This window comes from Mus musculus, chromosome 8 (assembly GCF_000001635.26).
Source record: "Mus musculus strain C57BL/6J chromosome 8, GRCm38.p6 C57BL/6J".
Classification (NCBI taxonomy): domain Eukaryota; kingdom Metazoa; phylum Chordata; class Mammalia; order Rodentia; family Muridae; genus Mus; species Mus musculus.
The window spans coordinates 40740412-40767849 of record NC_000074.6 but is presented as its reverse complement, the minus strand read 5'-3'; the positions used below and the strand labels follow the sequence as shown (position 1 = coordinate 40767849).

General features: G+C 40.5%; 1 protein-coding gene and 2 pseudogenes across 1 annotated transcript; 1 reads left to right on the top strand and 2 right to left on the bottom strand.

Annotated features, from left to right (window-relative positions):
- Gm8433 (predicted gene 8433) lies at nucleotides 1116-2574 on the bottom strand (annotated as a pseudogene).
- Adam25 (a disintegrin and metallopeptidase domain 25 (testase 2)) lies at nucleotides 11663-15642 on the bottom strand. Its single transcript, NM_011781.3, has 2 exons — nucleotides 15559-15642; nucleotides 11663-14210 (listed from the first exon to the last, which is right to left on the bottom strand). The coding sequence occupies exon 2, from the start codon at nucleotides 14149-14151 to the stop codon at nucleotides 11869-11871; it is 2283 nt and encodes a 760-aa protein (NP_035911.2). The 5' UTR covers nucleotides 14152-14210; nucleotides 15559-15642; the 3' UTR covers nucleotides 11663-11868.
- Gm5749 (predicted gene 5749) lies at nucleotides 18670-19960 on the top strand (annotated as a pseudogene).

The window sequence follows — 27438 nt, the reverse complement described above, 5'->3', positions numbered from 1 at the left end:
ACCTTTTTCCCTTACTGCTTTTAGCATTCTGTCTTTATTTAGTACATTTGTTGTTCTGATTATTATGTGTCAGGAGGAATTTCTTTTCTGGTCCAGTCTATTTGGAGTTCTGTAGGCTTCTTATATGTTCATGGGCATCTCTTTCTTTAGATTTGGGAAGTTTTCTTCAATAATTTTGTTGAAGATGTTTGCTGGTCCTTTGAGTTGAAAATCTTCATTCTCATCCACTCCTATTATCCGTAGGTTTGGTCTTCTCATTGTGTCCTAGATTTCTTGGAAGTTTTGAGTTAGGATTTTTTTGCATTTTCCATTTTCTTTGATTGTTGTGCCGATGTTCTCTATGGAATCTTCTGCACCTGAGATTCTTTCTTCCATCTCTTGTATTCTGTTGCTGATGCTCGCATCTATGGTTCCAGATTTCTTTCCTAGGGTTTCTATCTCCAGTGTTGCCTCACTTTGGGTTTTCTTTATTGTGTCTACTTCCCTTTTTAGGTCTAGTATGGTTTTGTTCATTTCCATCATCTGTTTGGATGTGTTTTCCTGTTTTTCTATAAGGACTTCTACCTGTTTGGTTGTGTTTTCCTGTTTTTCTTTAAGGACTTGTAACTCTTTAGCAGTGTTCTCCTGTATTTCTTTAAGTGAGCTATTAAAGTCCTTCTTTATGTCCTCTACTATCATCATGAGATATGCTTTTAAATCCCGGTCTACCTTTTTAGGTGTGTTAGGGTGCCCTGGACTAGGCGAAGTGGGCGTTCTGGGTTCTGATGATGGTGAGTGGTCCTGGTTTCTGTTAGTAAGATTCTTACGTTTACCTTTCACCATCTGGCAATCTCTGGAGTTAGTTGTTATAGTTGTCTTTGTTTAGAGATTGGTCCTCTGGTGATTTTGTTACCCTCTATCAGCAGACATGGGAGACTAGCTCTCTCCTCTGAGTTTCAGTGGTCAGAGCAGTCTCTGCAGGCAAGCTCTCCTCTTTCAGGGAAGTTGCACAGTTATCTGGTGTTTGGACCTCCTCCTAGCTGAAGATGAAGGCCCAAAACAGGATCTTTCCCAGAAGCTGTGTTGCTTTGGCCAGGAAGGTGGTCGGTTGTCTGGAGCCGAAAATGGCGCAGTCTCAGAAGGTCGACACACTTCTTATTAATACACACATACTCTGGACCACAGTCTGTGCCATCTTTCACTAAACCAATGTCAGGGATTGTCATCCCAAAATGGAAGTTAGTTCCCCAACAGGTGACACCACTGAGGTGATTCCAGTGTACAGTGGAATGCTCCCTCAAAAATGGAATGCCTGTTACATTCTCACACTGAACTCTGCCAGAGAAATCACGACATCATAAGTATGCATTTCTGATCATACCACAGTTGCCAAAATGGTCACCTTGGGTGTTGATTTCCATGTAGCATCTTTGAGCTGTACTCCTGGCTTCTTTGCCAAAGATCTGCTTATACTGTTTATCTTGGTTATTAAATCTCTCTTCTTCTTTACAGAGGCTCCCATTAAGCAAATAAATACCATTAGAACACTCATATACATATTCATTGCACCATTCTGGAAGATCACATTCACTGTCCTTTTCTCTACTACACACTGTGCCTGCAGGCATGATCTTACAATGTATGCCACAAAGCTCCAAAGCACAGGCAGCCTCATTTTTGAGGGTGCGTTGTGCATACAGCATGGATATGCTGCACCTATGCCAAGTCTTACAATCACACTTCTCTCCATTGTCAATCACACCATGCCCACAGAACTTATTTTTGATCTCGTCATTTATCTTCTTTTCTTTATGCATGCAGTTCTTAGGAACAAAGATTCTAAAGTCCAGCATAACTGCAGTTACTGAATTTGTTGGTGGCAATGGCTCTTGGAGCCATTATCCATGCATAATGTCCACATATACACAATCCTGCATCATACTGCATACCCAAATTATGACCAATTCATGTGCTGTAAGACATCCAAAACAATGAAGATCAGATCCGTCCAGACGATTAACCCCACCATTATGAGATGTTACACAAACAGATCCAATATAGGCTAAGCCATTCTCTTTACACCAAAATCATGTTTCCCAAAAATATATGTAGTATCATTTTGAATATGATAATTAAGTTTGGTCACCTTCCAATAGCAAAGATCTCTTAAGACATTATGTATGGTATTCATTTTGATTGGGTTTCCTGCATTCCACATTCCCAACTCCAAGTAAAACTACCTCAACATCCAGTGTAAGAAAAATCTCATTTATTGTATTGACAATGATGAATGCTTCCAGTAACATATGTGACAAGTTACCATTCAGATAATGAATTTGCTCAAAATCTACAACCAATGCCAAGTCAAGAAAACCATGTGTGGGTTCACCATCCTTCATAGTGGCTTTGCATCAGAGTGGGGTTCTCATTCTGCTGAAGTTTCATTTGCTTTGCTATCTCTTCTGTCAATGCACATCTCATGGGGAGTAATTCTGTCTCCTCACTGTCCATCTTGTGAACCAAATGTTCAAATGTGGAAGGAAGGTTCTTGGGCTTGATTTCATAGACTGTGCCATTTATCTGTAATATTCCCTGAATCTTAATGCTCTGTCTTCTGGCTGAATTCATACATTAGAGCATTGAGGCTAGATGTAGTAGGTAAAAGGAAGCAGACATTGGAGTAGCTTAGTTATGGGCAGGCCAAGTTGGAAGAGAAAGATCCAGGTGTGAGCTTAAATGGCTGAGGTATTGGTCAAAGGGGACCCCACATGGTATACTTCATTTGCTGTTTAATTTCATTTGAAGTACAGTTAAACTATGGGTGTAAGTTAGAATTAAATTTGTCAGTGTTGCTGATTTCTGAACCTAGATAAAGAACTTACAGGTTAATATGTTTTTTTAATATATTAGTTCATATACCTACAATAATTATTTAAAGCAAATGGTGTCTGTAGATAATGATCATATTATACATATATATGGAATAATTACAAATGTTTTTTTTAATTTCCAAGAGTGAATTGTTGAGTTGCCTCATTTAGAAGCGATCTGTAAACACTGCTAACATTAGTTTCAGTTATTATCAGCTCAGCTTAGCTCAGCATTGGTATGTCTTGTCCTAACTGGACCTGACACTTCTGTCCAGGAGTTTTCTGATTATGCTTGCTCATAGGTCAGTGCTGCTGTTAGCTTTAGTCAGAGATCATCCTGTTTACACTGTGTTCCTGGAAATCTAGTTTAGATCAGATAGCCTGACTCCTTGACTGAAGTCTGAAGTCACTGACAGAGGAATTGCAAGCATATCCCATAGCTTTAGAATCATTTGTATCTGTGGTCCACAGTTTATTAATTTCCTGAAAAATTTTAAACCAAGATATAGGAACCCAGTTGAAAATTGACATTGTGTTTTCTTTCACATGTTCTTTTTATTGTTGTATTTAAATAAAAAATATATTAGTTGTAAAATCAAGAAGTTTTCATTTAATTCTTTTTTTTATCCAACATTGGAGTTTTTTCAGCACTTATTCTCCTGAATCTTTGTTGTGTCATCAAATGTAGGTATATGGAACCTTGTTTTAGGACAAATAGCAATCTCATTTATAGAACAACAATCTTGCCTAATTGCTTGGATAAATTAAGCAAGGACTAAAATTAGAGGCTTGCAAGACTGAAGAGATGGCTAAGTGCATACAATGCTGTGGGGGCAAGCAGGAGGACTGAGTTTGGACCACCAGACTCATATTTACATACCAGGGTTGATAAATTGTGCCTGTAAACTCCATATTGGCAATTGAGGCTAAAAAAGGAATAAGCAGAAACAGGTAACTACTTGCGCTTTATGGACAGCCTGTCTAGCTATGTTAGTAGGTTCTGTGTGCAACAAGAGATCCTGTCTTGAAATAAAGTTAAGGAAGAAGAGGAAAACGTCCAACATCTATCTGTGGTCCCCACAGATGTGCTTATACATGTATTCACATAGACACTCACAAGAGACAACATGTATACAAAACACACACACACACACACACACACACACACACACACACTTCTAAAGAACATAGCAGAAAAGAAGAGAAAAAGCTTTTGAAGACAAAATGTCTAAATTTTGAGTAACATCCTAATTCTCTCATGTTTTTCTTTATTCTAGTTTGTTGCTGGTTTAAGATATGGTTTCAGTGTACATAACTTTTCTGGCTTCTACTCCATGGGACTTTAGCCTCTGGCTCCCACACAAGTGCTAGGATTACAAGCATGTACCACCATATTGCCTTCTATACTTTTCGTGAAAGACAGTTTGGCAATTTACATATTAGTTGTTGCTCTGATGACAAGCGTTGACTTATTAGTGATGTGATACTCTAATAATTAACTTAACCCATATAAATTCTTCATAATATATTCTTTATATGTTGTCATACAACATGCTCAAAGGAAAACAAAGTCTAAAGAATATGATCTGGGTTGTCTGTACTGTCTACAATATTTTATACAATGATTCAATATGTCCTAGCCCATGAGTGACTATAACAGCTTCATTCATACAGATGCATAGTGCCGTATAGTATAGAAACTTTAAGTTTGACTTTCAAAATATTATGCCTATTGTTTTCTTTCCATAGTTTATCAAACTTATCAATTTCTGTACTGAAATTACTACCTAGAATTTTTCCTGATATACTGTCTAGCTCAGAGTTATTGAAAGCAAGAGCAACCATACATTAAAAATGTCAAATAAATAAGACAGAGTAATATAGGTTTTTTTTTTAATGTGGTGAACATTTGAAACACTAGACAAGATGCACGGTGTGTGTTCCTGAATATGAACTCAGACTAATTATTTATGCTTCTACCCCCAGTACTAAATTCTTCTTTTTCATTTTTATATTTATTTATACTCCATATTTTATTCCCCCCTGTCCACCACTGTTCTCCATACCATTCCTCCCCACCCCCCTGTCTCCACATGGATGTTCCCACCCCCACCCCACCTGACCTCTAAACTCCCTGGGGCCTTCAGTCCCTTGAGGGTTAGGTGCATCATCTCTGAATGAACACAGACCCCACAGTCCTCTGCTGTATGTGTGTTGGGGGCCTCATATCAGCTGGTGTATGCTATCTGTTTGGTGGTCCAGTGTGTGAGAGATCTCTGGGGTTCAGATTAACTGAGACTGCTGGTCCTCCTACAGGGTTGCCCTCCTCCTCAGCTTCTTTCAGCCTTTCCCCAATTCAGCTGCTTCTGTCCATTGGTTGGGTACAAATATCTGCATCTGACTCTTTCAGCTGCTTGTTGGGTCTTCCAGAGTGCGGTCATGCTAGGTTCCTTTGTGTGAGCACTCCATAGCCTCAGTAATAGTGTCAGGCCTTGGGACCTCCCTTGAGCTGGATCCCATTTTGGGTCTGTCCCTGGGCCTTCTTTTCCTCAGGCTCCTCTCCATTTCCATCCCTGTAATTCTTTCAGACATGAACAATTATGGGTCAGAGATGTGACTGTGGGATGCCCTGCCTCCCATTTGATGACCTGTCTTCCTGCTGGAGGTGGGCTCTCTAAGTTCTCTCTCCCCACTGTAGGGCATTTCATCTAAGTCCTCCTTTTGAGTTCTGAGAGTCTCTCACCTCCCACATCTCTGGTGCATTCTCCAGGGTCCCCACAACCTCCTACCTCCCAAAGTTGCTTGTTTCCATTCTTTATGCTGGCTCTCCAGGCTTCAGTTATTTTCCCTTACCCAATACCAGATCAGGGTCCTCTCTCTCTCCCAATCTGCCCACTCCCATCCACTTTCCCTCCCAGGTGCCTCCCTCCCTCCCCACGTGTGATTACTTTCTTCTCTCTCCCAAGTGGGACTAAGGCATCCTCACTTGGGCCCTTCAGCTTGTTGATCTCTTTGGATTCTGTGGACTGTATCTTGGGCATTCTGTACTTTTTTTTTTTTTTTTTTTTGCTAATACCCACTAATTAGTGAGTACATACCATGCATGTCCTTTTGGGACTGAGTTACCTCACTCAAGATGATATTTTCTAGTCCCATTCATTTTCCTCCAAAACTCAGGATGTCCTCATTCTTAAAAGCTGAGTAGAATTCCATTGTGTAAATGAATCACATTTTCTGTATCCATCCTTCTGTTGTGGGATATCTGGGTTGTTTCCAGCTTATGGCTATCACAAATAAGGCTCCATTGAACATAGTGGAACCATGTGGCATGGTGGGACATCTTTTGGGTACATTCCCAAGAATGGTATAGCTGGGTCTTCAGTAGATCTATTTTCTTTTTTTTAGTATGTTTATTAGGTATTTTCCTCATTTACATTTCCAATGCTATCCCAAAAGTCCCACATAACCTCCCCCCCTACTCCCCTACCCACCCACTCCCACTTTTTGGCCCTGGCATTCCCCTGTACTGGGGCATATAAAGTTTGCAAGTTCAATGGGCCTCTCTTTCCAGTGATGGCCGACTAGGCCATCTTTTGATACATAGGCAGCTAGGGTTAAGAGCTCCGGGGTAATGGTTCATTCATAATGTTGTTCCACATATAGGGTTGCAGATCCCTTTAGCTACTTGGGTACATTCTCTAGCTCCTCCATTGGTGGCCCTGTGATCCATCCAATAGCTGATTGTGAGCATCCACTTCTGTGTTTGCCAGGCCCCGGCATAGTCTCACAAGAGACAGCTATTTCTGGGTCCTTTCAGAAAAATCTTGCTAGTGTATGCAATGGTGTCAGCATTTGGAAGCTGATTATGGGATGGATCCCTGGATATGGCAGTCTCTAGATGGTCCATCCTTTCATCTCAGCTCCAAATTTTGTCTCTGTAACTCCTTGCATGAGTGTTTTGTTCCACACTTTGGTCTTTGTTCTTCTTGAGTTTCATGTATTTAGCAAATTGTATCTTATATCTTGGGTATCCTAAGTTTCTGGGCTAATATTCACTTATCAGTGAGTACATATTGTGAGAGTTCCTTTGTGATTGGGTTATTATCACTTAGGATATCCTCACTTAGGATGATACCCTCCAGGTCCATCCATTTGCCTAGGAATTTCATAAATTCATTTTGTTTAATAGCTGACTAGTACTCCATTGTGCAAATGTACCACATTTTCTGTATCCATTCCTCTGTTGAGGGGCATCTGGCTTCTTTCCAGCTTCTGGCTATTATAAATAAGGCTGCTATGAACATAGTGGAGCATGTGTCCTTCTTACCGGTTGGGACATCTTCTGGATATATGCTGAGGAGTGGTATTGCTGGATCCTCCGGTAGTACTATGTCCAATTTTCTGAGGAACCGCCAGACTGATTTCCAGAGTGGTTGTACAAGCTTGCAATCCCACCAACAATGAAGGAGTGTTCCTCTTTCTCCACATCCTCACCAGCATCTGCTGTCACCTGAATTTTTGATCTTAGCTATTGTGACTGGTGTGAGGTGGAATCTAAGGGTTGTTTTGATTTGCATTTCCCTAATGATTAAGGATGTTGAACATTTTTTCAAGTGCTTCTCTGCCATTCGCTATTCCTCAAGTGAGAATTCTTTGTTCAGCTCTGAGCCCCATTTTTAATGGGGTTATTTGATTTTCTGGAGTCCACCCTCTTGAGTTCTTTATATATATTGGATATTAGTCCCCTATCTGATTTAAGATAGGTAAAGATCCTTTCCCAATCTGTTGGTGGCCTTTTTGTCTTATTGACGGTGTCTTTTACCTTGCAGAAGCGTTGGAACTTTATTAGGTCCCATTTATCGATTCTCGATCTTACAGCACAAGCCATTGCTGTTCTATTCAGGTATTTTTCCCCTGTACCCATATCTCCGAGGCTTTTCCCTACTTTCTCCTCTATGAGTTTCAGTGTCTCTGTTTTTATCTGGAGTTCCTTAATCCACTTAGATTTGACCTTAGTACAAGGAGATAGAATGGATCAATTCGTATTCTTCTACATGATTCTTCTACACGACAACTGCCAGTTGTGCCAGCACCATTTGTTGAAAATGCTGTCTTTTTTCTACTGGATGGTTTTAGCTGCCTTGTCAAAAATCAAGTGAACATAGGTGTGTGGGTTCATCTCTGGACCTTTAATTCTGTTCCATTGCTCTACTTGTCTGTCACTATACCAGTACCATGCAGTTTTTATCACAATTCCTCTCTAGTACAGCTTTGGGTCTGGCATGGTGATTCCACCAGAGGTTCTTTTATCCTTGAGAATAATCAAAATCAAAACAAAACAAAACAACAAAAAACCCAAACAAACCAAAACCCCCCAACCAACCAACAAACTTCTTTCCTAAATGGGGTAGCTTCATCAATGCCTTCCCCTCAAGCTTGGAAATTTATGCAGATGAAGCAGAAAGATGTTAAGGGCCAGAGCAGACTCGTGACTCCAAGTACATAGTGTCTTCCAGAAATAACAGGACTGCTACACATATGAACTAACAGAAACAAGCAGCAAGCACAGCCTGCATAGGTTCAAGATAGATTTCCAGCCTTAAGCAGGGGAAGTCACAAAGGCTCCTGCTGCTAAACAAGAAGGTATCTGAAACTAATACCCACTGTCAGAAGTTGGTTTTCACCAATAAAGTCTCACTGGTTCTATGAACTTCAGGCCGACCCATTGCTAAGGAATAGTCATCCAACACAAAAGAAGCTCAATGCCATTTCTGTGGATTTTTGTTTCGACTCATTTTGCTTTATGTATGGGCATTTTTTGTCTTATTAATCATTTAGTAATCTTGATTTCCATTTTTTGTGGGGTTTTTGTCTGTCTGTTTGTTTAAAGAAAGAGAGAAAAAGATCACAAATTCGGGTGGGGAGGACCTAGGAGAAGTAGAGGAAAGTGGAAAACATTATCAAAATATATAATATAAAAAAAATTAGGGTGGGCATGGTGGCGCATGTTTTTAATCTCAGCACTTGGGAGACAGAGGCAGGTGGATTTCTGGGTTCGAGGCCTGCCTGGTCTACAGGGTGAGTTCCAGGACAGCCAGGGCTATACAGAGAAACCCATCTCGAAAAACCAAAAAAAAAAAAAAATTCAATTAAAAAGTCCTTAATGGTCAGAGAAATGAAAATCAAAATGACCCCAGGATCCCATCTTACACCAATCAGAATGACTAAGATCAAAACCTCAGGTGACAACACATGTTGGAGAGGATGTGGAGAAAGAGGAACACTCCTCCATTTCTGGTGGGTTTGTAAACTGGTACAACAACTCTGGAATGATTTCTGGAGGTTCCTGAGAAAATTGGAAATAGATCTACCTGAAGACCCAGCTATACCACTCTTGGGAATATACCCAAAAGATGCCCCACCATGCCACAGGGGAACATGTTCCACTATGTTTATAATGGCCTTATTTGTGATAGTCAGAAGCTGGAAGCCACCTAGATATCCCATGATAGAAGAATGGATACAGAAAATGTGGTTCATTTACACAATGGAATACTACTCAGCTATTAAGAATGAGGACATCCTGAGTTTTGTAGGCAAATGGATGGGACTAGAAAATATCATCTTGAGTGATGTAACTCAGACCCAAAAGCACATGCACAGTGTGTATTCACTAATATCTGAACATTAGCCAAAACAGGGTACAGAATATTCAAGATATAGTCCACAGAACTCAAAAAGATCAACAAGCCGGAGTGACCAAGTGAGGATGACTCAGTCCCACTTGGGAGAGAGAAGAAAGTGAGGGAGGGACCTGGGAGGGAAAGTGGACGGGGTCAGGGGAGGTGGGAATGAGAGGGGAGAAGGGAACCTGATCTGGTATTGAGTGAGGGAAAAGGACTGAAGCCCTGAGGGCCAGCAGAAAGAACGAAAACAGGCAACCTCAGGAAAGAGCAGGTTGGGTGGGGGACCTCCAAAATGCATCAGAGATTTGGGAGGTAAGAGACTCCCAGAATTCAAAGGGAGGGATCTTAGAGGAAATGCTAGTAGGGAGAGGGAATTTATAGAGTCCACCTCCAGCAGGGAGACAGGACATCAAGTGAGGGATGGGGTTGCCATCCCACAGTCACATTTCTGAGCCATAATTGTTCTTGTCTGAAAGAACTGCAAGAAATGGGAATGGAGAAGAGCCTGAGGAAAAGAAGGTCCAGCAACAGACCCAAAGTGGGATCCTGCTCAAGGGGAAGTCCCAAGACCTGACATTATTACTTAGGCTATGGAGTGCTCACCAAAAGGAACCTATCATGACTGCCCTGTGAAAGACCCAAAAAGCAGCTGAAAGAGTCAGATGCAGATATTTGTACCCAACCAATGGACAGAAGCAGTTGACCTCTGTTGTTGAATTAGGGAAGGCTGAAAGAAGCTGAGGAGGGTGACCCTGTAGTAGGACCAGCAGTCTCAATTAATCTAGAGCCCTGAGATCTCTCAAACACTGGACCACCAAACAGACAGCATACACCAGTTGATATGAGGCCCCCAACACACATAGAGTAGAGGACTGCCTGGTCTCTATCCATTCAGAGATGTTGCACCTAACCCTGAAGAGACTGAAAGCCCCAGGGAGTTTTGAGGTCAGGTGGCGTGGGGGATGGGGACATCCATGTGGAGACAGGGGAATGGGGAGGAGGTATGGGATGGGGAACAGTCGGAGGGTGGGTGGGGGACAATAAAACATGGAGCGTAAAAAATAAATTAATTAAAAAAATTACAAATTGTGACTCTCAGATGAAAACATGTTGCAATCTACTTGAGTTGCTAGTAAGAATAACATCTGTTTAGTGGCCTTAAGATATTCTAAATGCAAAGTGCAAAGCAAAATCTCAAGGTTATATTACTTATTACTGAAAATGTAAAAAAAAAAAACTTTCTCTTGCATGTGACTCCTTTCTTTGTTCTCCAGTGTACTAAAGGATGTGACATGTTACTCAGCATCCAGACATGGCACAATATGCTCCTGAGAGACACACACACTGCCAAATATATGGTGTCTTTATCACCTCTGGACTGGAGGTCAGCATGAAGAGACTAAGGATATTCAGCTCTGAGTGTGGAACCCCATTTTCTGAAGAGGGCTTTGGCAGCTTTGTGCTGAAACCTTTTAGATTCAGAAAAGGCTCCAAGGCCCAGGACTCAGCCCTTTGGAGGTAGATTGTTTTGCAGCTGATTTTTCCCCCCTTTGAAGATGCCAATACTATATTGTAGGAAGCTGGTAGAAGCACTGTCTACTCTATGGGCAACTATCAATATGATCTTGCAGCCACTCATTAGACAATGAGGTGGGTGTCAGCCAGAGGTTAAAAGGCACTGATATCTACTGCTAGAGTCCCCATCATGATACAAGTTTAAGTGAATAAGTGGCTGTCCAATGTGACTAAAGACAACACTTTCAGTGGATAAACACATGATGTAGGTCACATGCTGTATTCAAAGGCCAAATAAAGATTCTGATGCTAGCCAGGTGAGGCAACACCTATAGGAGCTTTAATTAACGCCACTCCCACCCCCACCCCCACCCCCACCCCCACCCCCAGGTTTCCAACCTCCCTGAAACTCCCCTACAGAAGAGTTCTACTAGGGAGGTCCACCAGTGAGCAAACAGGACTCAAAGAAGCCCATATCCCATGTGATAAGCAAAATAATAAGGAGCTGGTTTGGAACTGAGAGAGGCAAAATCAAAACCACAGGCTTATAGGATCCCTAGGGTGGGCCTTCACTGACAACACTGTAAAAGAACATGAAGCATTAAGGCGGCTGAGAGCGAAGATCGTGAGTTATGATCGTACTATGATCATAGCTTTATTGAATGATGAGGTATTTCATGCTGAAATACTAAATATCTCTAGGACTTTGTGTCACTGAATTCAGAAACATACAGTGTTTCACATACCAAGATAACACATGGTAGAACATGGGAAATGGAGGAAGATTTGATAATGACATTTGAAATTACAAATTGTTGTTATTCTGTTTCAGTGTTCATTACTTCATTGGTATCTTCTTTGTTTTCTGGGGTGGGAACTTTGGGTTCTTCACTCATAGGTAGTTCTACGTAACTCCTCAAGAAAAAAAGGAACACAATGAACAATACGGAAAAACAAGCAAAAAGAATCCAAAAAAGAATTACTAGCCCAATACTTTTCTTGTGTTTCTTTTCAGTATAGTTTTCAGTATAGTTCGGAGGGCCACTGTCAATACTCCCTCCAAGGCCACTTTTCAGGCAATGTGGTGGGTCCCACCCAAGGTTGCAGTGGCAGTGGTGTAAATTGTTGCACACACCTTTCATGTTGCATGTCTTAGGTGAACACTGACTTCTCCAAATTGACTTACTGACACACTTCTTATTAATACACACATGCTCTGGACCACAGTCTGTGCCATCTTTCACAATACCAATGTCAGGGATTGTCATCCCAAAATGGTAGTCAGTCCCCCAACAGGTGACACCATTGAGGTGAGTCCAGTGTACAGTGGAATGGTCCCTCAAAAATGGAATGTGTGCTACGTTCTCACATTGAACTCTGCCACAGAGGATGTCTGGGTCATGACATCTTAAGTATGCATCTCTGATCACACCACAGTTGCCAAAACGGTCACCTTGGGTGTTGAGTTCTCTGTAGCAACTGTGATCTGCACTCCTGGCTTCTTTGCCGAAGATTTGCTTACACTGTTCATCTCGGTTATTACATCTCTTCTCATAGCAGTAGCCACCATCTCTACAGGGACTCCCATCAAGCAAATAAACGTCATTAGGACACTTATGTGAATGTCCGTTGCACCATTCTGGAAGATCACATTCATTGACCTCTTGTCGGCAAACTGTGCCTGCTGGCATGATCTGGCAATATAAGCAGCAAAGCCCAAAAGCACAGGCAGCGCCATCTTTGAGGGTGCAGCTGGGCTTACAGCATGGATCATCTGCACAGCTTTTTGCAGATCCACAATCACACTGTTCTCCATCGTCAACCACTCCATCCCCACAGAGCTTGCCTCGGAGGATGCCTTTTGACTTCTTTTCCTTGCGCATACACTTGGCAGTAGCGTATGTAGCCCAGTAGTAAGAATAACTACAGTTACTGAACTTCGGGATACCATTGTCTGCTGGAGCCATTAAGCAAATCTTTCTTCCACATGTACATGAGCTGCTATCATGCTCCATACCCAGATTATGACCCATCTCATGTGCTATAATACGTCCAAAATAAAAAAGATTACCTCCTAACAGACGATCAACTCCACAGTTATGAGATGGCACACAGACACTTCCAATATAGGCTAAACCAAGGTAAATACCAAACTCATGATTCACAAAAATATGTGCAATGTCATTTGGAATTCGAAAATTAAGGCTGCGAGCCTTCCACATACAAAATTCATCTAGGAGTTCTTCTATGCTACGTACCTGCACGTGGTTTCTTTCATTCCACATCTCAACTCCAAGTAAAACTAGCTCAACATCCAGTGTCTCATAAATATTATTTATTATATTGATAATGGTGAATACTTCCACTAAGACACGTGATGTGTTATTGTTATGATAACGAATTCGCTCACGTTCAACAACCAATGCCAGGTCAAGAAAACTCTTGTGGGTCCACCATCCTTCATAGTGGCTTTGCATCAGAGTGGGGTTCTCATTCTGCTGAAGTTTCATTTGCCTTGCTATCTCTTCTGTCAGTGCACATCTCATGGGGAGTAATTCTGTCTCCTCACTGTCCATCTTCTGAACCAAATGTTCAAATGTGGAAGAAAGGTTCTTGGGTTTGATTTCATAGACTGTGCCATTTATCTGTAATATTCCTTGAAAGCCTCCATAACAGGTGGTAATAGCAACCATAGACTCTGGGTCTCCATCCATATGGCCATGGTAGTAGCAATCATTCTGGACATAAGGCTGGTCCTTGTGCAGAGCACCTTGCTTAGTGTAGGTGAATACAGAGAAGAGTCTAGAAACCAAGAACTTCTTGGCCTTTATGTGAATAAAATGTTTCTGGCCCCCAAAATGCAGGCTATAGGTCAGCCATCCCATAGCCCACATTGGTCTGTTGCCTGTGACCCGTAAGGGTATCACTACTTCTGGGAGGCTGGTGTGCTGAGCATACCCAGTCAAGGGCCATGATGAAAGAATATTCAATATCTCTAGCCAGACGTACAGATGAGGTATCCTTGTGTATACCACAGCCTTATCCATAGCTATGTTGTCCTCTGTGGCAGCAAAGGAGGATGCCCTTTGTCTTGTCTGCATGCAGTGCTGGCTTTTAATGGTCTGTCTTCTGACTGAGTGGATGCATTAGAGTAGCAGGACTAAATGAAAAGACAGAAATTGGAGTATTTCAGTATGGGCAGGCCACAGTGGAAGAGAAAGAACAAGATGTGAGCTTAAATGGCTGAGGTTTGTTCAAAGGCATGACTCTACAAAGTGCATTAGATTTTCTGTTTAATTCAGTTGAAGTACAGTCAAAGGATGGGGGTAAGTAAAAATTTTAATTTTCCAAGGTTGGTGCTCTCTGAATCTAGACAGAGAACTCATGAATTTTAAATAAATGAGTTTATATGGCTACAATAAATATTTAAAGCAAAAGGTGTCAGTAAACAGTAAATATAAATATACATACACACATTCTATATATATATATAATAAATAAAATTGTTCAATTATCAACAATGAATTATAGTCTCACCTTATGTAGCAGAGATAGTAAATACTGCTCACATTACTTTTTTTTTTTGCGTTCAACACACACAAACACACATGCAGAAATACATACACAGGACTTTCACACACACTAAGTTTATTGTGCAAAATCCAAACGATCATAGCAGAAAAGAAGAGAAAAGAATCTATTGAGGACAAAAATTCTAAATTGTGAGTACCGTTATAACACCCTCAGGTGTTCTCCATATCTGTGGGTTTCATGTTGTTGTTTTTAAGTATATCACCTTACCTGCCTTTGATTTCATGGTCCTTTAGCCTCTGTCTCCCATTCAAGAGCTTGAACTACGGGTATATATTATTGTTTTTTATATTTCCATTTCCAAGAAAATATATTTTCATTCCTTTGATAATTTTTAATACTAGTTTTTGTTCTGATTTGAAAGGTTTAATCACTACTATGTAATACTCTTGATAATTAATCCATATGACTTCATCATAATTTATTCTTAAAATGCCACAAACTCTTCTAAAGAAAACAAAACTATATGATCTGGATTGGCTTTGTACTATGGAAAATAAATAGTACAATGACTCAACATTTCATAACTCTGGAGTGACTCTAACATCTTCTCTCATACAGATACATAGTGCAATGCATTACAAACACCTTAAATTTGACTTTCAAAATCTTTTCTCCATTGTTTTCTTTCCATAGCTTCATCAAATGCATCAATCTATGTACCGTCCATTCTACCTGACATTTTTTCTGATGTAGTGTCTAACTCAGTGTTATTCAAAGCAGAGTAACCACACATTATAAAGTTTTAGAATGCCCAGTCAAATAAATAGAGTAGAATAGGAAAGAAGACAGATATAATTCTTTTATCTGGTTATGGTTTGAAATACTAAATAAGAATCATGGTGTGTGTTTCTGTGTGAACTCATACTCTAAATATTTGTATTTCTATCCCTAGTGTTAATTCTTGAATGACTTACTAGCAGGTGAAGTGATAATGTCCATAACCTTGTCTATTGATAGTTGCTTAATGTCACATCTGCAGGGTAGATTTTTCTTGTGACTTTACATGACAAAGAGAATATTGGTCTCCACATTCTTTTCTCTTATAGGGTTGAGTTCTAGATTGAACTGCCTAGCAACAAGAGACTCTCAGGCTACAGAACAGTGCAACTAGCTAAGGTTCTGCCCCATGCTTTTACTATCTCAACCACTTAGCTTTCTATTGAATCCTCAGTATGAATAATCAGATTTTCTAGTATGATTCATAACCTTCAAAGTAAGTTAACTTCGTTTCATTACTACCATTCTGCATTTCCCCTCATTATACTTTCTATCCTTTTTGAAGTCATGTTGTCTACATGGCCTCAGCTGATCCACACCATCCTTGTAAAACATAGTCCAATAAGCATCAGCATTAAATGTCATTCTAGATGAAGTGCATTCATCAAAAAGCTACAAAATAATCTATCCAATGAGTACAGAGCAAAAACTTAGTATCCAAGGAATATTGTTTAAAAGAAATAATATAGTAGGAAAGAATTGAAGTCTTCTAAAGTATAGAGAGATGGAAATAATTATTTGTATTTTATCTGATAATAGTGAATTTAAGGCACATATCAAAAACACAAAAAAATCCAACACTCATAAACTCTGGAATATGACATAACACAATCTATTGAATGATGAGAGGGTCGTTGAGATTAAGAAATTTCTAGAGATTAAGAGGCACCCTGTCCTCCAGGACTTCCAACAGATACATGGTCACAGGTAACACCCTCAACCTCCCCAATACCTGACCTAACTGGGACCCTTGGTACCCAGGGGATTCAGGCACCCCTGCCCAGCCAGAGGCACATGTTCCTTCTTTCTTGCACCAGAGCCCAGGAGCAGACTGGGTTCTGAATCTCTACCCACTCAGAGGCAGCTTGTCCACCAGGGCTTTGGACACATCCAGGATCACAGGATCACAAAGACAGAGGGTCCCCCAGGAATTCTGACAGAACCATAGCATCATATGCTCACAGGAGTGACAGTCTCCAGCAAGAGACAGCAAGGAAAGTTAACACCAGAGATAAGCAGATGGCAAGAGGCAAGTGTAAGAACTTAAGCAACAGAAAACAATGCTACTTAGCATCATCAGAACCCAGTTCTCCAAACACAGCAATCCCTGGAGTCCCTAACACACCCGAAAAGCAAGATTCAGATCTAAAATCCCATCTCATGATGATAGACGAATTTAAAATGTTCATAAATAATTCCCCCCAAAATTATAGGAGAACAGGTAAACAGGTAGAAGTCCTTAAAGAGGAAATACACAAATCCCTTAAAGAAATATTGGAAAACACCACCAAACAGGTTAAGGAACTGAACAATACCATACAGGATCTAAAAATGGAAATAGAAACAATAACGAAATCACAAAGGGAGACAACCCTGGAAATGGGATACCCGGGAGAGAGATCAAGAGACATAGATGCAAGCATTATAAAAGATAAAGGAGAGAATCTCAGGTGTAGAAGATACCATAGAAAACATTGACACAACAGTCAAAGAAAATGCAAAATGTAAAAATCTCCTAACCCAAAACATCCAGGAAATCCAGGACACAATAAGAAGATCAAACCTGAGAATAATAAGTATAGAAGAGAGTGAAGATTCCCAACTTAAGGGCTGATAAACATTTTCAAAAATTATAGAAGACAACTTCCCTAACCTAAAGAAAGAGATGACCATAAACATACAGGAAGTGAATAGAATGACAAATAGATGGGACTAGAAAAGAAATTCCTCCCATTACATAATAATCAAATCACCAAATGCACAGAAAAAGATAGAATATTAAAAGCAGTAGGGAGAAATGTAAAGTAACATATAAAGTCAGGCCTATCAGAATTACACAAAATACTCAACAGACTCTAAATGCCAGGAGATCCTGGGCAGATGTCATACTAAGAGAACAAAAGTGCCAACCCATGCTACTATAACCAACAAAAATATCAATAACCAGGCTCCAAAAGCTGACACCATTGCATACACTAGCAAGACTGTGCTGAAAGGACCCTGATATAGCTGTCTCTTGTGGGGCTATGCAGGGGCCTAGCAAACACAGAAGTGGATGCTCACAGTCAGCTATTGGATGTATCATGGAGCCCCCCATGGAGGAGCTAGAGAAAGTACCCAAGGAGCTGAAGGGATCTGCAGCCCTATATGTGGAACAACAATATGATCTAACCAGTAACCCCCGGAGCTCGTGTCTCTAGCTACATATGTATCAGAAGATGGCCTAGTCAGCCATCAATGGAAAGAGAGGCCCATTGGTCTTGCAAAGTTTATATGCCTCAGTACAGGGGAAAGCCAGGGCCAAGAAGTGGGAGTGGGTGGGTAGTGGAGTGGGGGGGGGGAGGGTATGGGGGATTTTTGGGATAGCATTGGAAATGTAAATGAAGAAAATACCTAATAAAATAATAATAAAAAATACAAAAAAATCAATAACCGTAGATGGAGAAACCAAGATATTCCATGAGAAAACCAAATTTAAACAACATCTTTCCACAAACGCAGCTCTATGAATAATAATAGATGGAAAACTCCACCACAAGGTGGGAAAATATATCCAAGAAAAAGCAAGAAATTAATCTTCTCACAACAAATCCAAAAGAACATAGCCACACAAATATAATTCCACCCCTAGCAACAAAAATAACAGGAAGCAACAGTCATTGCTCCCTAATCTCTCTTAACATCAATGGACTCAATTCCACAATAATAAAAAAAATAGATTAACAGACTGGATACATAAACCGGACCCAGCATTTTGCTGCCTACAGGAAACACACCTCAGTAACAACGAAAAACACTATGTCAGAATAAAAGGGTGGAAAAAAACTTTCCAAGCAAATGGCCCCAACAAACAAGCCGAATTAGCCATTCTAATATGAAATAAAATTGACTTTCAATGAAAAGGTATCAAAAAATGGGGAAGGACACTTCATACTCATCAAAGAAAAAATCTACCAAGAAGAACTCTTAATTCTTAACATCTATGCTCCAAATGCAAGGGCATCCACATTCATAAAAGAAACTTTAGGCTCATCTCTTTTCTGCTTGCTACCAATCCGGAAATCGAGAATCTAGGTCTCACCATTATGGATCCTCTACAGGAATCAAATGGCACCTTTGAAAATAGTGGGTGAAGACAACTCAAAAAAATGTATTTTTGTCATCCATGAGCATCTCCTCAGCCCTGGCTATGGTCTTCATGGGATCAAAAGGAACGATTGAAAGCCAGATGGTTCAGGCACTTTCTTTGGATAAATGCAGTGGCAATGGAGGTAGAGATGTCCACCAGAGCTTCCAGTTCCTTCTCACCGAAGTGAACAAGACTGGCACACAGTACTTGCTCAGAACAGCCAACAGGCTCTTTGGAGAAAAGACTTGTGACCTTGTAGCATCTTTAAAAGATTCCTGCCAAAAGTTCTATGAAGCAGAGATGGAAGAGCTGGACTTAAGGGTGAAACAGAGCAGCCCTGACAGCACATCAACACCTGGATAACCAAAAAAGACAGAAGATAAAATCAAAGAGCTGCTGTCTCCAGGTACAGTGAATTCTGATACATTGCTATCCCTTGTGAGTGCCATCTACTTCGAAGGAAGCTGGAAGGAACAGTTCTACAGAGAGGACACCAGGGAGATGCCATTCAAGTCAGCAAGGATGAGAAGAAACCTGTGCAAATGAGGTTTAAGAAGTCTACCTTTAAGATGACCTATACTGGGGAGATCTTCACTAAGATTCTGTTGCTTCCCTATGTTGGCAATGAGCTGAACATGATCATCATGCTTCCAGATGAACATGTTGAACTGAGTACGGTGGAAAAGGAAATAACTCATGAGAAATGTATAGAGTGAATGAGGCTGGACAAGATGGACGAAGAAGAGGTGGAAGTATTTCTCCCCAAAGTTTAAGCTGGAGGAGAACTATGACATGAAGGATGTCTTCTGCAAGCTGGGCATGACTGATGCCTATGAGGGCAGGGCAGACTTTTCTGAAATGTCTTCCAAGCAAGGTTTGTTTCTGTCTAAGGTTGTGCATAAGGCCTTTGTGGAGGTCAATGAGGAGGGCACAGAGGCTGCAGCTGCTCCAGCGGTCATCATGATGCTGAGGTGCATGAGGTTCACTCCCCCCTTCTGTGCCTACTGCCCCTTCCTTTTCTTCATTCATCATGTTAAGACCGATGTGATTCTGTTCTGTGGCTCGTTCTCCTCTCCCTGAGCAAAGGGTGTTCCTGTCAGTTTTTTACCCAGTCTACATGGTTTGCCTGTAACCCAAGTGACCTTATCCATGAGTGCAATGACAATTATGAAATAAAGGGCTTTATGGCAGAAAAAGAAAGAAACTTTAGTAAAGCTCAAAGCACACATTGAACTTCACAGTAACAGTGGGAGACTTCAACACCCCACTCTCATCAATGGACAGATGATGGAAACACAAACTATACAGAGACACAGTGAAACTAACACAAGTTATGGTCCAAATGGATTTAACATATATACAAAATATTTCATCCTAAAACAAAGGAATATACCTTCTTCTCAGAGCCTCATGGTACCCTCTCCAAAACTGACCATATTATCAGTCACAAAACAGGCCTCAACAGATGCAAGAAGACTGAGATAATCCCATGCATCCTATCATCACCATGGACTAAGGCTGGTCTTAAATAGCAAAAAACAAACAAACAAACAAACAATCAGTAAGCACACATACAGATGGAAGATGAACAATGCCCTACTCAATGATAACTTAGTCAAGGAAGAAATAAAGAAATTAATGACTTTAGAATTCAATGAAAATGAAGGCACAACATACCCAAACTTATGGGACAAAACAAAAGCAGTGCTAAGAGGAAAACTCATCGCTCTGAATGCCTCCAAAAAGATATGGGAGAGAGCATACACTACCAACGTTTTTTGTTTTGTTTTGTTTTGTTTTGTTTTTGCTTTTTAAAAAAAAGAATTAAACTAATAAAATATATTTTAGAATATACAAGTCATCAAAATAATTTATAATAGTTAAATGCTTCTTAAATATATATGATATCTTCTGAAGCTAAAAGTAATATGGACAACCAGTTTTTAAAATCTATTTCTTTTTTTTTAAATTCTTAACTTATTAGATATTTTCTTTATTTACATTTCAAATGCTATCCCGAAAGTTCCCTATACCTTCCCCCCACCCTGCTCCCCTACCCACCCACTCCCACTTCTTGGCCCTGGTGTTCCTCTGTACTGGGGCATATAAAGTTTACAATACCAAGGGGCTTCTCTTCCCAATGATGGCCGACTAGGCCATCTTCTGTTACATATCAGTTAGAGACACGATTTTGAACATTAAACATGATAGTAGAAAAAAATCCTTTTTTTTAATTTTTATTGGATATTTTCTTTATTTACATTTCAAATGTTTTCCCCTTTCCAGGTCTCCCCTTCAGAAAACTCCTACTGCATCTGCCTCTCCTGCCTCTGTGAGGATGCTTCCCCATCCACCTACCCATTCCTGTCTTCCTGCGCAGCCATTCCCCTACACTCAGGCATTGAACACCGTCAGGCCCAAGGGCCTCTCCTCCCACTGATGTCCAATAAGGCCATCCTCTGCCACATATGTGGCCAGTGCCATGGGTCTCTATATGTGTACTCTAACAATACCACACCTCCTAATGCTGGCACTCCCTTTGGGCCAAACATTGAAGCACATGAATCTATGGGGGCAAATCTATTCAAACCACCACACTCCACTCTCTGGCCCCCCATAGGTTTGTAGCTACAACATAATGCAAATTGCATTTAGTTTAATCTCCAGAGTCCCTATAGTCTGTCATAGTCTAAAAAAAAATTTACAGTGCAATGCTAAAAGTCTCTTCTGAGATTTATTGCAGTCACTTAACTGTAATCCCCTATAAAATCAAAATCAAAAAGCAGATCCCATACTTTCAATATAATAGTGAGGAAATACTGGACCAAAGCAAGACCAAAGCAGCTGGACAAACTCCAAACTCTGTATTTCTGTCTGATGTCCAACTCCTTTAAGCTTTGTTGACTACAGCACAATTCTTTCTCCTGGGCTAGTTCCACTCCATGTTAGTAGTTTTCCTTGGTAGGAAAACCATGGCTCTGGCATCTTTAACATTTTGGGTTCTCCAAGGCAACTTCAACTTCACAGCTTCTTGATCTAATAATGTTTGGGATCCACACATGATCTTCTGGACTCCTCCAAATGACTTGGGTCACTTCTCCAGCTCTGCACTTGGTAGCATTCTAGGCTCTGGCTGACTCCACTCCACTGCTGCTGCTGTGGTGGTGGTCATCATTCCATGGTCCTGGCATCTCCAATGAATTGAGTCTTCTCTACAACCAGATTGCATTTTCACTAATAGTCTCTCTTAGGCTCTCTTCATGGTGCCATGCCTCAACCCTTTGCATGACCTTTTCATTCCTGGGTCTTCAAATGCCACTGAGGCTATGCCTTTACCAGTGTCCATTCCTGACCTCTCACAACGCTGAGCCTTAGTCACTCTCCATGGCACTGTTCTATCTTTAAAATCAGTACCACCTGCGTGATTCTTACACATTACCATGGCTGGCTGCTAGCATGATGTCTATCTCTGGAACAGAGCTTCTTTGTGCTCTCAGAAAACACTTTCCATACTATTTCACCTTGGTAATGCTGGTCTCATCTTAATCACTGCTAATTTCTTACCTCTAGCTAACCAGCATCAATTATCCTAGTAACTTTTTTTATTTTTTGACTAAAACCAGAGCCATGTGGCCAAAGCTGCCAAATTCTGCTGCTTGGTGGATCTGCAATATGGCCACTGTGTTCTATTACATCTTCCATTACTGCCTAAGATTGGATGTCCTAGAACTTGCTCTGTAGACTGATTCTGAGGAGCAGAATCCTCTTTTCTTTTCTTTCTTTTCTGTTCTCCTTTCTTTCTTTCTAGAGTTATTTATTTATTTTATTTATATTAGTACACTGTAGCTGTCTTCAGACACACAAGAAGAGGGCATCTGATCCCATTACAGATGGTTTTGAGCCACCATGTGGTTGCTGGGAATTGAACTCAGGACCTCTGGAAGAGCAGTCAGTGCTCCTAACCTCTGAGCCATTTCTCCAGCTGTAGATTGACTTTGAGCTCAGAGATCTATATGTCTCTGTCTCCTCACCTGAGTGCTGGGATTAAAGGTATGTAGTAACATACTTGGACCTAAGCTTTTCTTTACCTGTAACTTGGTCTGTACCAGTCTGGCCTTGAACCCAGAAATATGCTTGCATCTATCTCCTGGGACAAAAGGCATGTATCACCACCCCTGGATCTAAACCTTCCTTTAATTCCTTTTTACAATATCTTCATAAGCATGGCTGTCTTAGTCAGGGTTTCTATTCCTGCACAAACATCATGACCAAGAAGCAAGTTGGGGAGGAAAGGGTTTATTTGTCTTATACTTCCATACTGCTGTTCGTCACCAAGGAAATCAGGACTGGAACTCAAGCAGGTCAGAAAGCAGGAGCTGATGGAGAAGTCATGAAGGGATGTTCCTTACTGGCTGGCTTCCCCTGGCTTGATTAGCCTGCGCTCTTATATGGTCTCACGGATGGTCCCATGTGTCTGTGATATGGAGTCTCGCGAAGACACACACACACACACACACAAACACACACACACACACACACACACACACACACTCAGATCCTTCTGCAACATAGCTTTAATCCATCTCCAGAGAAAGATGATTAGCTTCTGGGGGAGGAGGCCCAGAACACAGGAAACTCGGTCCTTAAATAGACCACAAGAGGTGTTGGAGATGTATTTCACCCTGACTGGATGCTCACTATCAGCCCAGATGACGCCACAGGACAGGCAGGGCACAAGGAATGGAAAAATACCCCAGCACATACGCAGACTACTTGTTTACCAGTTAGAACGCCGGATATCAGCGCCATTCTGTAATGGTGATTGCAAAGGCGGCTCCTCACATCTCCCCCTTTTTCTTTTATTTAAAATGCAACAGGCCACCCAGTACTAAGAGTGGAGTTAGAGGTCAAATTCCCAGTGTGCAAAAATAGGGGCATTACACAAAACCTTCTCCCAGGCTTGTCACCCAGAGGGGTCTTGGTCCACTCCAGTGTCGTTTTTCCTGGGGGAAGGACACTTGGACACTCAACCTTCCTACAAGATGACATGTCTCCCTAGAATAGGCTCATTTTATGCCGCAGAGCCTTTCTACTGCAGCGCTTAGCCGTGCAACTCTCTCGGGCTGCTGAAGCACACTCACTCTATCCCGTGCAATGAGACTAGCCTCGTGGGGTGCAATAGCTGAGCGGCCAGCGACCTATTGCTTAAGTATAGATAACCATATATCAGGGGAGGGTACCGTGTTCTAATGCTGCAAGTGCTTGGGCTATCACCATCTTGTCCCTTTTTGTTTGGGCTTTAAGTTACAGACCATCCAGAGCAAAAGCAATGCTCCACCGCATAGGATCACGGCAAACAAGCCTACCCCCAACCACTCCTTAAAGTAGGAAAATGCAGAGGAAATCCAGGTGGAGAAGCCCTTCATCAGCGAAAGGTCGAGACTCGTAGAATTCACTTGTAGAATAGCAACTCTCAACTCTCGAAGCGTTTGCTCAAATTCCATGGTCCAATTCTGTAACATATAACGAATCAAAGTTTTTGACAAATTTGCTGCTCTTGTAGAATTTTCAAACTGAACAGAAGTAACACAAAGGCCAGGCATCTTGTATTTACAGCCCAGTTGAGCCAACTGCCAAAGAATATCTACTTGCTCTTGGACTAGGTCGATGTGTTGATTTATCAACATCAACCCTCCTTGTATCTGTGAGTTGGCTGTGGCCTGTTTATCTAAGGCCATTGTGACCGTCATAGAAAGCTCGTTAATAGTTTGTATTGTTTGAACAGTAGTAGATAGAGCGAGTGCCGAGGCCGTGATAGAGGCTGTAACTGCCGCTGTGGCCACCAGTTTAACTATGATAGCAGAAATACCAAAATCTCTTTTCCCTTGTAACAAAGTCAAGCTATTAGGGGCATCTACAGGAACAGGAACAAATCTAGGCATGCGGGTAACCAAAGCAAAAGGATATTTCTTAGCATCCCAGCATAAGGCATAAAAACATTTTTCTTGTGAGCAATCTATCTCTATCTGATTCTGATTTAAGCTTGTGTTACTTACCACCCACAAAAACGGGGGCTATACACATACCGGGGTGGCAGTAAAATTTACCTCTTTCTGTTTTTTATGTCTAACATTGGAGGTGGTCCATTTAAAAGAATTTGGACTCTGCTTATCAGACCGACCAGTCTTCAAGGTACCTTTCCAATCAAAGGTCAATTCTCCTTTCTCACTAGAACCTCCTCCAATCATTGCCCTGGGGGTGAGATCAGTACAGCTTCCATTAACCCCACAAAGCTACCACTGATCAAAAGGGTTAGTATTAGTTCAGAGGGGGTCCATAGTACTAAAATCATATCCAGCAAAAGTATCATTATACTCTCTACTAATATATGGGGAAAAGGAAAAATATTTCTCTACTGCCCAAGTATATTTTTTAGCTTGGCAACCTGTCCAAGGTAACATTACATCTTCCATGGACCCTTCCTTGCAAAAGGGTGCCATTCTTGGTTGTGAAGGTGGCTTATTTCCAGGTTTTTGGCTAGGCCACCATCCTCTAATAACTATGGTATCAGCCTTTATATCAGTCGTTACGCCCCAAGAGCTCTTTCTTAACCAGGCTGCTGATTGATAATACAAGGATATACATTGACTCTTATCTTGTAATGAGGAAATTAACATAAAGCACAGGCTTCCCTGTAGGAAGAAGGTTCTATTTTCTAGTAAAGCCTGAATCTGTTCATCTAAGGGTAAATAAGCAAGTCCCAGTTTTTTATCTGTAGTGAAAAAGTGTGGAAATATTTGTGCATTATGCATAACTGGCATAGGAAGAGGGAAAGCTGACATAATTCCCCACCTTAACTCTTAAGATATACTAGGAACCAGAATGTCCAGCATGAGGAGTATGATCCATCGATGTCTTGGGATCTTGTTCCTGTGACTCATTGTCCAAGAGCTGGATCCTTCGAGTGAGGCGCTCCGGAATCCAAAAGGGATTATCTTCCTCCTGTGGAAGAACACATATAGCTCCCCTGGATCTTATTAAAATAGGATCTGGGCCATATCATTTATTATCAAGGACATTCTTCCACTTGACCATTTCATTGAGCGATTGAGGCCATTGTCTGTGCCTTTCAGCTGGTGATCTCTTAGCATTATCCAATTTTAAGAAATTAAAAGTAAATATTGTAAGGGATAGAGCCATCTTTGGCGTCATAGCCTTTATCCCCTCTTTTTGTTTAATTAAATAGGACTTGAGAGTGCAATGGGCACGTTCTACAATGCCTTGTCCTTGAGGATTATAAGGAAGGCCAGTCAGATGAGTCACATTCATCTGATGGCAAAACTGTCATGAATGTTTTTGACTAACAAGAACAGAACATTTGTTTCTAAGGTAGCTATTCAGCCCAGTCATATATACTATTTAGATTTACAAAATAAATAGCTAGGACTTATCTGTTTAGTCTTTCTTGTCAGTGGCTAACTTCATCTTAGGAATTTTTCCCTTGAATAGGAGCCAGGTAATGATGCATGTGCTCTAATATGTTGAATATAAAAAGGGTGCTCACGCATCAAAATACAATCTTGTATTTTCATCAAAATTTTAGATACTGAACTGTTAGTCAGTTTTAATATAACATAAACAGTGACTAATTACACTTTTAATTGTTTCTCTTGAAGAGAGATTGTAACTAGACTGCTTGAAAAGTCATTATAGTCACTTGTGTATAATTTATTTATTTATTAATCAGAAATTAGAGAAAGTCTTTAAGTTGTCTCTGTAAATAACTATCTTTTAAAACCCAAATAAATATGAGAATCCTGAGTTTGTATCTTTTCAGGAGCTATCTGTAATCTTTATTAGTTAAAGCTTTATGTAAACCTCTATATCACAAAAGCAAATCCTGGGGGTCTTTTCCAGGTAACTTAGGACAATTTCTTAACTGCTCAAAAACAATTTTATTAAAGAAACAATATTTTTTCTTATAAGTTGCATAAGCAATTGTAAGCTCTGAGATATAATGTTGACTATTAATATACAACTTAAAGTTTAATTGTTCAACATTTTTAAACACCATCTTCAGCACACAGTTTAATTATCTGTGCTGAAACAGGAGGAAACTCAAAAGAATAATCATGTGATTTAATTCACATATACTTTTTTCTTCTCATATAAAGGCTATTTTTTAAACACAGTAAATGGGATGCATGCATGTATGAATTTGTAAATTTTTGACTTATCTTAGGATAATGATTATCAATTTTATTTAAAATTTAAAATTAATAGGTCAAATATCAATATTCTGCAATGACCAATTGCTGTTTGGAACAAGGAATTCTTAATTCTTAATTAGCACCACAGCAGCCTTATAATAGGATGTTAAAACTTTGAGGTGAAGAAGGATGATCTTACATCAATGTTTATTATTGCCAAAAAATAGCTGTGGACACATTTAATAAAAATAACTAGAATATGTAACTAATATTTGATTACCACCAATTACAATTGATACCAATAGATTACAGAAGTTTCTTCGACTTTCTGTTAAAGCCTTTTTGGTTCTCACCAGTTAATTGGAATTTCACTTGATAGCACCTAACAAAGGCTTAGGTTCTCTTGTGGCAAGTTTAAGGTGAGGTCTTAGCCAATTAACATATCCTGTAAGCTTTTG

What these genes read in the sequence shown, in the direction of transcription:
- Adam25 (NM_011781.3), bottom strand. Translation starts at nt 14,151, where the DNA reads ATGCAGACAAGACAAAGGGCATCCTCCTTTGCTGCCACAGAGGACAAC.